Below are 12,897 nucleotides of genomic sequence, written 5' to 3' on the forward strand. Positions count from 1 at the left end.
CTCATGGGACAGCAGACCTGTTCACAGAAGGGCCCTCTGGGAACTTAGGACCACGTGTGCCGGAGTTCCGGCTAGGTCTTCACCCAGGGAGCCAAGGGCCTGCCTGCCTCCTGGGAGAGCTATGCCGGGTCCTGGCCCTCCGCTGGCCTTGGGCCTCAGAGGCTCCATGAACCTCTGGGGAGCAGCAGCTTGGCAGAGCCAGCCATGCGCCCAGGCCCCTAACACTGGACAGGAAGGCCTCTGAGGCGAGTGAGGGTCTCTGGGGCTGCAGCTGAAGGTCAAGGGGGTCTCTTGGGGGCTGCCACACATCTTTTCCCGGACTCTTCTCTTCAGTGGGGCTGGACACCCGTGGCTTTTTCCTGGGCCAACCGGGATCAGCGTGGCCTCTACTTGGAGGCAGGAGGACGCTGACTTTAGTGACCCACTTTCTAGGGACCCACAGAGACACAATCTCAAGCTGAATTTGTTTGGCTGAAGCCTAATCGTACAGCGATAAACTGGGGTCACTACACAACCCCCCAACGCCACTCTGCGGCCGGCTGAGACACATCACTGACCCCCAGAGAAGCACCCACTAGAGAAACCATAAACGCTAATACCAGCACTGGAATATTTTATTAGTTCACGTAATTTGTGACAGTGGCTTCCTCAATGCCATCATGTAGTTCTTTGCACCTTAAAACCGTGTGTTAAGAGTGTCGCTCCATTAGGACGTCACTTCCATGGGATACTAGTATCTCCGTCAGTCGTGCCACCCAAGCAGGACGCCGCAGAGCATCGGTAAAGACAGAAGAATCCGTCTGTGAATAACATCCTGATGCCGGCAGAGCTAGGGACCAACTGGTTTCCCACCGCAGGAGCGACCCGGTGTCACATGAGCCCGGCCACCCTGTGACCCTCACGTCTGAGCTGGAACCCTGAGGAAATGACAAGGCGGCCGGGGCCTGGTGGCTCTGGGTGGCCGGCAGGCTGAGGGAGGGACAGGTTTCGTGAGGAGGTCAGGTGGGGAGGGGAAGTGGAGCGACACGGAGCAGGGAGCGGGGCCTGACCTCGGAGGCCCCTCTGCCAAGGAAGGGCTTGGGAAGGGCGGAGAGCAAGGTCAGGGAACACACGGGCAGACGGACCTCGGTGCCAACAGGCAGGGGAGGCCAAGATTGCAGCAAAAATCAGGTTTCCTATGTTCATCGTAGCAACTGACAACGGTTTATAAATACTTGGATTTTATCTTCCGGATGAAAACAGGCTCACCCCGCTTCCCAGAGGGGAGCACTGACACAGCCAGAACGTTTCCACTTCAGCCTGTGCCAGCGGGCGGTGGGGACAGTCCTACACAGGTGTTTGTGTCCCGGGCCTAGAAGCACCTGTGGGGTCTGCCTGCCCGACAGACCAGCTCTCCACTGACCCGAGGATGGGGGAGGGGGCCTGGAGCATGTGCGCACGCACCCACCGCCCAGTCACCGCACCGGATACTCTGGGACAAATCAGGAGGAGAGCCATCGTGGCACGGCCCTCGGAAGGGCTTCCTATGAGGCGCCCCGGGCGCTAGGCCTGTCCCTCCAGCCGGGCCACAGCCTGCTTCAGGTCCTGCACGACGAGGTCCACCTCGGCCCTGGTGGTGCTGCGGCCCACGCTGAGCCGGAGCGCGTTCCTGGCCACATCGAAGGGAATGCCACAGCTCAGCAGCACCGGAGATGGCCTGGGGAGGGGGGCGGCGAGAGCCTGCATCAGCTGTCGGAGGGGAGAGGCTGTGCTCCCCGGGGCACAGGGCAGGGACCTGCCCCTCCTGCTCTCCACCAGCACCCCAGGTTACGGCTGCGCAGCCCATCTCCCCTCTCTACCAACATCTCTAGGCCCCCGTCCTCCGGGTCCACTGTCTTGTGCTCGGACTCCTGCACGGAAGGTACTACGGTCTTGCCCGGCACGGCCCCTCTGCCCCAGGGAGTGCTGTGTCTGGCAAGCCTGAGAGCCCCCTTCCAGGGCTTCCGACCCCCGAGGAGTGGGACAGGTCTCAGAGGCGATGGGGGGCGAGGCGCGCCTGGCGCCGGGCTCTGCGCACCTCAGGGCCCCACCAGTGTTTGGGGGCTGTGAAACCACTGGGGGGGGCAGCTCTGGAGCCCTCCCACCCCCAGAAGGTGTGCAGTTCAAGGGCCTGCGGGCCGTCCACATACCCAGGCCCTGGGGCTGGAACAGCACAGCAAAGGTCGCTGTCACATTACAGAGCTCCTAAAAGCCGTCAGCATGAACGCTCCCCGCTCCCAGTGCACAGGGCTAGGTGGGAGGGGTGACTTTCATCACCGTGGTTCCTGAGGGTCCATGCCAGAGACCCCTGCAGTGCAGGTGGAGAGGGGACAGGGCCCGCAGCTCTTGGTCCCCTGGGTGGGTGGCCTCACTGCCTATTCCAGGGGAACACCCCCAGAGGGGCACCCCCGCTTCCCACAAGAGCTGTGAGCGTCTGCCTCTATCCTCTTCCCCTCCCACCCTCGCAGGGGCCTCACTGGACACCTGCCCCCTCCCAGCTGTGTCGCCAGCCCCTCCTCATGCCCCTCCTCCTCTCGCCCTCATCTTGTGGCTGGTGAGACTGCAGACTGCACCTGCCTCAGCTTCCCCATCTGGGAATGGGCCACTCAGATGCTTTCCGGAGGCCTGTGGGGAGCACTCTGTGAGCGGTGGCCCTCTTTCTGCAGTCCAGACTGGCCCCACCTCACGGCCCCCGATAGCCACACGGCTGCCACACGCCGACTCCTGGCCTCACCCACCCTCGCGCAGCCCTCCCTGGCACAGCTCTGCGCCCTGTCGTCCCCACCCAGCCCTCAGCCCTCAGGAGCCCCCTGGCCCGAGGTGCTCAGACTCCCGAGCAGCCCGCTGCTGACCACGGCTCGGCTCTTTCTGGGGCCCCTGCTGCCCCACCCGACACCACACCCCCCTCTGCAGGCTCCCCAGCTCATGGCGAGCAGGAAACCGAAGCCCTGCTCTTCTTCCACCAGGGTTGGGCACCATCTGGGATGCCTGGGCCCCACATGCTCCCCTCCGGCCTTGGCCATGGCCACTCAATGGGCCTGCTCTCCTGCAATCCCCCTGGAACCAACCTAGCCTGTCACAGCCCTTCCGAAGCCCCTCACTTTATAAGGACAAAGGGAGCTCCTGCAGCCTGCCCTGCCCCACCCAGCCGATCCTCCTTTAGGCTGCAGCTTCCCCTCCTCCTCTCAGCCCTGTGACGTCTGGTCACCGTTTGTGTCCCTATTGGCTGCGCAGCCCGGAAGCCCCCAGTCCAGTGGCTTGCTCTGGCTGCCCACCGGTCGTGCCCTGGGTACCACAGCCCAGCATGTGGAGCACTTACCGATCCACGTGGTCCGAGTGGCACGCAGCCCCCACGCTGGCCAGCAGCGTCCTGCACTGGGCCAGCACCGCGCGGCCTGCAGAGACAGGGCACGCGGCTGTGAGGCGGAGAGAGCAGGTGGGGCTCCACCTGTCCGCCCTCCTCTTCCCGCTGCAAGTTTGGAGGCTCCCTCGTGCCACCTTGGTGGGGGGGGGGGTCCCAGGGCACAGGCCCCTCTCATCCCAGGTGACAGTGCAGCAGGGTCCAGACAAGATGGTCCCTCCCAGACACGATTCTGCCCCTAAAACTGGCCTCGAACACGTTATTTGCGGTCAGCTGCCAAGGGATACCCCCAGAACTCTCATCAGCGGCCTTACTTCATACTTTGTTGTCCCACTAATAACATTGAAACTGACATCTGTGTTTTCTAAAGGTGGGGACACTTGGGAGCTGTCTTGATTAAACGCAAGCACAGAGATTAAAGTTACAGATCCACTGACTTCTTAACAGAATCTGTCTCATTTAAGTGGACACAGGCCTCACTGAATACAACACATGTGTCCCCACAAAAACGGGGAAGAGGACCGAGGAGCTCTCCCCCAAGCAGCAAGGAGAGCCGGAGCGGCGGCCAACAGCAAGACTGCATCCCAGCGCGGGGTCCCGTCCCCGGGCACAGTGACGGCTGCCCAGGGACTGTACGTGGTGCAGACACGCAGCGTGGCCTGCGCCACCCTGCGAGACAGAGGGAACCCCCTCCTCCCTGAGAAGCCCCAAACTGCCCTGCGGACGTGCCTCCCTCATGCCGGGGCACAGAATCTCCTCTTGGTCAATGCCCTGGATGCGCCCCAGGGCCCTGGGTGAGCCACATTTTATCTTCTGGATTCCGGTAATCCTGACGGTTTCCAGCCGGGAAAACGCGAGGCAGTTATCGCAGGAACAATGAGTCCCACGCATGTGCACTTCATCCTGACTCTGAGCCGAATTTTAAAGTTGACTGCCTCTCCTTTCCCTTATCCTCATAAAATATTTTGTCAAACCTGCTGACGGAAATGGATGAGCTAGCCCGAAATTTGGTCAAGCTCATCTCCTTCCCTCTCAGCTTGGGGCAGGCAGACCGCGCCCCCTGCTCTAGGGCGAGGAGCCCAGCCTCGCCTCGTCCCTAGGGGCCGCTCTGCTCCCTCTGGCGCCCCCTGCCCCACACGGAGGCCAGGAGAGCTCCTCACCTTGGAGCTGGGGTCCCCGGATGGAAAAGTTGCATGTGTTGGGGAGTCGTTCGGTCCCTGGAAACTGGCTGTTCAGATGGATTCTCTGCTTATCAAATTCAGCCTGAAAAGTCAATGAAGTATTCAGAGATAGTTTTAAAGCACACAGCGCCCCCCCCCCCCCCCGCCCCACTGTTTGACCTCGAGCCTTTTCTGGAAAACAAAATCTCAACCTTGACACATAAAGTAATTAGTTCGTCAATAAGCATCTACCTATAATAGTTACGGGACTGACTTTCCGGGAAGCAAAGTTAGCCAGGAGAAAAAATTCTGAATACGTGTGACTCTCCTCCGTAGAACCACCAAACACACTAGCTCTGTGCGTTTCTACCACGACTTTATGAAGATCAGCCCCTTGGTCTAGAGCCCAACTTGGGGGGTCTCCTGACTCAGGCTTCCGTCCTCTAGCCTCTGCCCTGACTCCCTGCACCGAATTCCAAACAACCCCCATCCTTGTCCTGCCTGTTGCCTGGGGCGGCTCCCACCCCGACCCTCAGCTCCTCGGAGGAAGGCTGAGGCCCCCGCGGACTCCAGCCCCTGCCCCCCACCCTCCGCGGACCCCAGGCTCACCGCCAGCCGCTCCTCCAGGTAGTCACGAACATCTCGCATGTGGGCCTCGTAAGCCTCACAGTTCCTGGTCACCAGCTCGGCGGCCTGGGGGCAGGGATGGCAACGCAAGAAAGCGCGTTCAATTGTCATAAAAGAGGGAGACTAAAGCAGTCTTCAAGAGCGGAGGTGAGATTTCCTGATAGAGAAGTGACATTTCCTCCAGCTGCTCTTTTCCGGGAACATCAGGAACAGACAACATTTACGGCGTGCAAAGTGAGACAGGGGCCATGATAAGAGTTATCCTCGCTTGTTCAACAGGAATTTACTTTATCAGGCGCTTCCTGATACCTCCAGGCAACAGAGATACCGCCAGAAAGAGCGAAGAGCACTCCCAATTTTCAAGGCACAACCATTCCCAATTCTCGAGGCACAACCATTCCCGAGACCAAGCACCGAAGGGAAGAGGGAACAGCATCATAGCAACTGGGGAGAGCACTCCGACGGGTGCGCAGGGCACGAGGTGTGAAGGTGACAGCGCACGGGGCTAGAGTGTTCATGGCCATGGCAGAGGAGGGGCAAGCACGCTCCTGGGACGGGGTGACCGAGGGGGACAGGGCCCCGGTGCCCCATGACAGGTGGGGTCAGGACACAAGTGCAACAGCACAACTGCACGTAGGTTTTGAGAAAGAGGTGAGATGCCCTGACTTGCATGTGTAACCATCATTCTGGATCTGGATGCTGCACAGGGGATGGAAAGGACCAGGGCAGGCGTCTAGACTACAGATGGGGATGACCTGCTCCAGAGTCCGCAGCCACGGAGACACACAAGATGCAGACCTTGATACACTGTGGAGATAGGACAGATAGGACTGACTAGCTGCCCACCAGTGCAGGGAACAGGACCCGGTGGGACCAAGGAACCACCTAGACTTCAGAAGTGAGGTCCCGGATGGCGGGAGGCACTATGGGGAGAGAGGGGAACCAGGGAGGAGAGACACACACGTGGGGCCAGAGGGAATGTCAAGTAAGCAGGTGGGGACCTGGGTCTTGCAGGAGAAAGGTCGGGACCTGCCCCGAGAGGCCAAGTTCAAAGCCCTGAGCACAGGTTGCTGCTGGTGGAGCTGCAGGACAGGAGGAGTGCTACGAGGGAGCCGCTGTGCAGAGGAGGCTGGGATGGTGCTGGGAGGCCCACCAGCAGGTGAGGAGGCAAAGGCCTGGCCAGGGCGGATGGGAAACGAGCCGGAGAGAGGCTTGCCAGCAGCGGAGTACAGGGCCGGGCCTCCTCTGCAAGTTCCGGGGAAGCAGAGGAAGGAGCGAGACTGGGTGTCGGGAAGGGAGGGAGGGGAGGAGGTTGCAGGGCTGTGGAGGCTGAAACATTCTAGTGGAGAGGAAGAGGAGGACAGGCAGGGGGGACGACTACAGGAGGCGCACAGGGAAAGGGGCGGTGGGAAGCCGGGAAGACACCTGGACTTAGCTGGGGACGTAGCTCTGGGGAAGCGGGGCCTCGTGAAGCTGGGTGTGTGAAAGGCCAGACTGCATGCACCGAGGGCAGTGGGGGGGTCAGGGAGGGTCAGAGAACCCGGGCGAGGTGCAGCTGCAGGCTGGAGCTGAGGGGCCAGCGAGCCGGGGGGCTGCCATCACGAGCAATCGCTTTGGGAAGCTGTGTCTTGTAGGTGGGACAGCCAGGGCTTGGGGGGTGGAGACGGCCCCAGGGAACAAGCCACCCATGGGCCTGTGGGTCTCTGCTGTAAAGACGGCTCTGTATTTCTTAAGTTAGCAGAGGCTTGAAAAGAGCTTTTCGTGTCAGGGCTAAACAAATGCAATCGATCACTCTACAGATCTCAAAAAGTACACCTCTGGGGTGAGGAATACAATGTGAGGCTTTTTCTGACCTCAGTGCATATTTTGGGCTCATGAACATGATCTCCCCAAGGCCCCGGATACCTGGTAAAGCTGCTGGGGGAATGGACTGTAAGATGATAGAAAGTACACAGGTCTCTGCCCCGGTCCCAGCACTGAGCTCCTGAAAGCCCGGTAATTTCCTAAGTGACAGGAACACCAGGAGCCGCTCTTGTTCTAATATTTGGACTTTGGTTCCTGACACTGAGTTCCTAAATCCCTTGGAATTTCCGGGGAGATAGGAGTGTCTTTTGTTCTAATACGTGACTCTGGGTGGGCTCCTGGATGGGGCTGGCCACTGAAAGTCACGAGTAGAAGCTTGGAATTTACATCCCCCACCTCCATTCTCGGAGAGGAGAGAGGGGCTAAAAATGGACTTATTGTTAGATCAAATCCCCAAAAAAGTCCCAATAGCATGGGTCTGGAGCACTTCCAGGTTGCCCGAACACATGCGGGTGCTGGGAGGGTGGCGCCCCCCACCCCCTGCCCCCGGTCCAGATGTTCATCTGTTTCCTCTAGTATATACTTTCACAGTAAACCAGTCATCTAGTAGCCAAGTATTTCCGAAAGTTCTGTGAGCTGTACTGGCAAACTAACTGAACCTCAGGAGGGGGTCACGGGGCCCTCCGATGGACAGCTGGCCAGTCAGAAACATAGGTGACCCTGGGACTTACACCTGGTGTCTGAAGGGGTGCTGGCTGCGGCAGTCCTGTGGGCCTGCGCCCTGTGTGGGGTCTGACGCAGCCTCCAGGTAGCCAGTGTCAGAATCCAGTTCAATGGCAGGACACCCAGCTGGTGTCACAGACCTGCTCTGGGTGGAAACCTCCCCCCTACACGCACGTCCGGCATCGGGAGTGCTGTGCGCTGGGCAGGCATGGGGGAGTAAAGGAGACTCTGCTGGAGGAAGACTCAGGTCTTCCTACACGCGAGACAAAGCACCCGTTCCATCGGCCCGAGCTCACCGAGGCTTACCTTCCCGAGGCCGGCGATCATCGGCGTGTTCTCTGTCCTGGGAGAGACAAGGGATTCAATCATGCCAAGTAATGAACCAACGTCCCAGGACGGACTCCCGTCTGTGAAAGTCATGAGTTCAACTGAAAACATCACACCCACGTCTTCCTGAACACGGGCCATGTGCTTGCCCCCATGGCACTGCTGCCCCCAAACCCTCCGTGCCAAGCTTCCTGGTCCACTTGTGTCCACACGGCCCGCCCCGGGCAACATATGCTGGGTGTCCACAGGGACAATTCTGTCTGGACCCTTTTCCTATGCAGGAGAAACTCCTACTCCAGCTGCAGAGCCCGGGGCCCCCCAGGTGGGGGTCCAAAGACCTCAGCTCCGCGCTGTTCCCTTCAGCTGACAGCTCAGCGGCAGCCTCTCGACTGACACGTGGGATGAGCCGTTGGTCACTAGAGACCGTGTGTGCAGCAGAGGGGCAGGGGGACCCTGAAGACCAGAGGCTCTCTCTCAGATCCAATGAGCTGAGAACAGAACTCTTCACTCTATTTTCAGCAAAAACAAAATAAATCACTAACGTAATAATTTTCTGAATTTTGTTTTGGCTGAAGTTTTCTTAAACCTTGGGAGCTGGCTGCTACTTGCTGACCAGCAGATAACAAGATAAGCGAACAGGAGGCACAGGGCGTTACAGGTAATGCGAGCCTGCTGATCTCCCTTTGACACGTTCATTGGTCACTTCAGTTCCCGGAGACGGGCTCTGACACCTGGGGGTGGGCTGGGAAGAGCAAGGGCCTTAGCTTGACCTACATGCGGACTCCTCGACCACTGTGGGATCCTAAAGCCATCCCCTCTTCGGGCCTCTCCCCCTCATCTGTGGGACAGCACGGCTGGACCAAGAGCATCTCTCAAGGTGTACTACCTGCGAGTGCCTGGAGGGGCTGCCCAGGTGCAAGAGCCGGGACCCTGTGTAGGACCTGGAGCCTGTCCCGCCCCCCTCACCCACCAGCATCCGGTCAGCCTCCTCTGCCCCCATCTGGACTCATGCAAACCCTGCTTCCCACCCCCAGTCCCCATACTGAGCTACCCTGTTAGGGCTTCCCGAACACCTATGATCTACCTCTTTTTTTTTTTTAAACTTTGTTTTAAAGGTAATGTAGATTCATATATGGTGATAAGAAATAATACAGACATTCTGTGTACCTGTTACTCAGCTTCTTCCCAGTAACGCTATGGTACAAGATCACAACCAGGATATGGGTAACATACAGAACATTTCCACCACCACGAAGGTCCCTCCTGCTGGCCTGTTACAACCAGACCCACGTCCCTTCCGCCCCACCCCTTCCCTAGCCCCGGGCAACTGCTAATCTGTTCTCCGTCTCTAATTCTGTCATTTCAAGAAAGTTCTATAATCCGAATCATAGTTATAATTGGGGGGGACTGGCTTGTTTCATTCATCATAATTCTCTGGACACTGCTTCCAGGCTGTTGTATCAACAGTCAATCCCATCGTACCGTACTGTCCGCACACAGATGTGCCGCGGCTCGTGAAGCCGGCCTCGCGTTAAAGGACATCTGGGCTCCCTGCAGTTTGCGGCCATTGCAAATAAAGCTGCTAGACACGCTTGTGTACAGGCTTCTGTGTGAACCTAAGTCTGCATTTCTCTGGGATAAACGTCCAGGAGTGAAATTCCTAGGTTGTATGGTGGGTGCATATTTAGTTTTAAAAGAAAGTCCCAAGGGGCGCCTGGGTGGCTCAGTCGGTTAAGCGTCTGCCTTGGCTCAGGTCATGATCCCAGGGTCCTGGGATCGAGCCCACATCAGGCTCCCTGCTCAACAGGAAGTCTGCTTCTCTCTCTTCCTCTGCCCCTCCCCCCCTGCTTGTACAGGGGTGCACTCTCTCTGTGAAATGAATAAATAAAATCTTGAAAAAAAAAAAAAAAGGAAGGAAAGAAGGGAGGGAGGGAGGGAGTTAGAAAAACGCCAAGCTGTCCCGTTTCCGCCTCTAGCTTGTTGTAGCCGTTCTGGTAGGTGCGATGTCTCATTGTGGTTTTAATCTCCATTTCCCAAACAGCTATAGATATTCAGTACCTTCTCATGTGCTTATTTGGTGAAATGTCTGTATCTTTTGCCCATTTCTGACAGAATTGTTTGGGGGTTTGGGTTGAATTGTGAGTTTTATGTATGTATTCCAGAGACCAGTCCTTCGAGGGTATATTCTCCAACGTACAGCTTGTCTTTTCATCCTCTTAAGTTCTTTTGCTGGGTGAAAGGTTTAAATTTTGATGAAGTTCAATTATCAATTTTCCCTTTTATGGATGCTTTTGGTATCAAGTCTAAGATCTCTTTGCTGAGGCCTGAGCCTGAAGATGTCCTATTTTTCCCCTAGAAGTGTCCATCCTGTTTCCTGAGTTAATATTTTATAAGGTGTGAGAATTAGGTAGAGGTTTGTCTTCTGGGGAAGGATGTCTAATTGCTAAAGAGGGTCTTTCCTCCACCAAATTACTTTTGTATCTTCATCAAAAATCATTTGGGCACATTTCCGGTTGCACGTATTCTGTTCCATTGGTCTACTTGCTGGGCTTTGACAGAAACTGGGCTAAACGGATTTATCAGTTTGGATAGAATTGACCTTTACTGTATGGAGTCTTCTGATCCATGAACATGTATGTCTCCCCACGTATTTGGATCTTTGCTTTCTTTTAGCCACACCAGGAGCTGTCAGCGTACAAGTCCTATATCTGAGTATTTCTGAGTGATTATAAATAGTACTGTGTTTTTAATTTTGTTGTTCTTACGTTCGTTACCAATATACAGAAATACAATCAATCTTTGTATGCTTATCTTGTAACCTGTGATCTTGCTGAACTCACTCATCAGCCCTAGGAGTTTTCCTATCCGTTCCCTGGGGTTTTCTACAGAGACCATCATGTGTGGTGATCGGTATTCCTTATATTTCCTTTTCTCGCCTTCTGAACTGACTAGAACTTCCAGCACTGCTGAGAAAGAAGTGAGTGGACATTCCCAAACTGTTCTGGTCATAGGGGTGAAACATTCAGGCCTTCGCTGCTGAGTGTGATGTTGGCTCTGGATTTTGTTGTAAATGCTCTTTTCAAGCTGAAGAAGTTCTCTCTAGTCATATTGTAAGAGTTTTTAATGAATGTTGAATTTTATTAAATGCTTTTTCTGCATTAAATTATGTTATTTTTCTTCTTTTTAAGTAAGCTTCATGCCCAGTGTGGAGCCCAGCATGGGGCCTGAACTCATGATCCCGAGATCAAGAGTCAGATGCTCAACTGACTGAGCCACCCAGGCACCCCAATTTTTCTTCTTTAATATGCAGATTACTTTGATTGACTCTGGAATACTGAAACAGCCTTGCCTCCTTGGAACAAACTCTGCCAAGGTGTATATATTATTTTTATATACTGCTGAATTCCATTTGCTAATATTTTGTTAAAGACGTCTGCATCTAAATTCATGAGGGATATCTGGTCCATAGTTTTATTTTTTTGTACCATCTTTGTCTGGTTTTGGTATAAATTCATAAAACGAACCGGGGAAATGTTCCCTCCTCCTATTTTTCTGGAAGAGACTGCATAGAAATGGTGTTAATTCTTTAAATGTTTGGTAGAATTTTCCTGTGAAACTACCTGGGCCTGGAGATTTCTTTTTGGGGAGTTTTAAAATTACAAAATTAATTTCCTTTTCATAATGGTTATAAAGCTATTTAAATGATCAAGTCTCCTATGAGGTGAGCTGTGGCCATCTGGTTTTTGATGAAGTATTCCACTTCATCTGAATTGTCAAATTTGATACTGGCAATTTGTTTCTTCTTTCCCTTTTCGGTCAGTCTTACTACAAGCTTGTCAGGTTTTTGTTTTTTTTATTTATTAAGTTTTTCTTTTAATTCCAGTATACTTAACATACAGTGTTATATTAGTTTCAGATATACAATATAGTGAGAGATTTGTCAGTTTTATTAATATTTTTAAAAGGCTATTTCTTTGTTTCAATTATTTTTTAAAAATTAATTTCGTTTTCAGGGAGCCTGAGTGGCTCAATCGGTTCAGTGTCTGCCTTTTGATTTCGCCTCAGGTCATGATCTCAGGGTCCTGGGATCAAGCCTTGCAAGGGGCTCTGCACTAAGTGGAGATTTTCTCTCTCCCTCTCCCTCTGCCCCTCCCCTGCTCTCGCTCTCTCTCACTAAAAACAAATAAATAAAATCTTTTAAAAATTATTTTTGTTTCCAATTTCACTAATTTCTGTTCTTATCTTTAGTATTTCCTTATGTTTGCTTTGGGGTTATTCTGCTCTACTTTTTCTAAGTTCTTCAGGTGAAAGCTTATTGACGTCAGAGTCACCATCTTTTATTTATTTATTTATTTATTTATTTATTTATTTATATTTATGTGACAGAGAGACAGCCAGCGAGAGAGGGAACACAAGCAGGCGAGTGGGAGAGGAAGAAGCAGGCTCCCAGCGGAGAAGCCTGATGCGGGACTCGATCCCAGAACGCCGGGATCACGCCCTGAGCCGAAGGCAGACGCTTAACGACTGCGCCACCCAGGCGCCCCACCATCTTTTTTTTAAATTAAGATTTATTTAGTTATTTATTGAGGAAGCACTCATGAGCGGGGAAGGGGCAAAGCGAGAGGGAGAGAGAGAATCTCAAGCAGACTCCCCACTGAGCTTAGAGCCCAACATGGGGCTTGACTTCATGACCCTGAGATCATGACCGGGGCTGAAATCAAGAGTCAGATGCTTAACTGATGAGCGACCCAGGTGCCCCAAGAGTCGCCATCTTTTTTAACATATACATTCAGTGCTATAAATTTCCCTCTCAGCTGTGCTTTAGCTGTCTCACGAATTTTGATAAGGTGTATTTTCATTTTCATTCATTTTAATGTA

The 12,897-nt window shown here is 54.2% G+C and overlaps 1 protein-coding gene across 3 annotated transcripts in view; it reads right to left on the reverse strand.

The window, feature by feature from the left end:
• Positions 1 to 596: 596 nt before the first annotated feature.
• The window catches only part of SCLY (selenocysteine lyase), a 36,843-nt gene continuing 24,542 nt past the window's right edge, over positions 597 to 12,897 (reverse strand). For all 3 annotated transcript variants that reach the window (XM_040638651.1, XM_040638646.1, XM_008690281.2), the window contains exons 8-12: positions 7,999 to 8,035; positions 5,149 to 5,232; positions 4,540 to 4,642; positions 3,338 to 3,413; positions 597 to 1,696 (exon numbers count right to left, since the gene is read on the reverse strand). In XM_040638651.1, coding sequence (XP_040494585.1) covers positions 1,543 to 1,696; positions 3,338 to 3,413; positions 4,540 to 4,642; positions 5,149 to 5,232; positions 7,999 to 8,035 — 454 coding nt within the window. In that variant the 3' untranslated portion in view covers positions 597 to 1,542. The remainder of the gene's footprint in view (positions 1,697 to 3,337; positions 3,414 to 4,539; positions 4,643 to 5,148; positions 5,233 to 7,998; positions 8,036 to 12,897) is intronic.

Source organism: Ursus maritimus, unplaced genomic scaffold (genome assembly GCF_017311325.1).
Source record: "Ursus maritimus isolate PB19 unplaced genomic scaffold, ASM1731132v1 scaffold_1, whole genome shotgun sequence".
Lineage (NCBI taxonomy): Eukaryota > Metazoa > Chordata > Mammalia > Carnivora > Ursidae > Ursus > Ursus maritimus.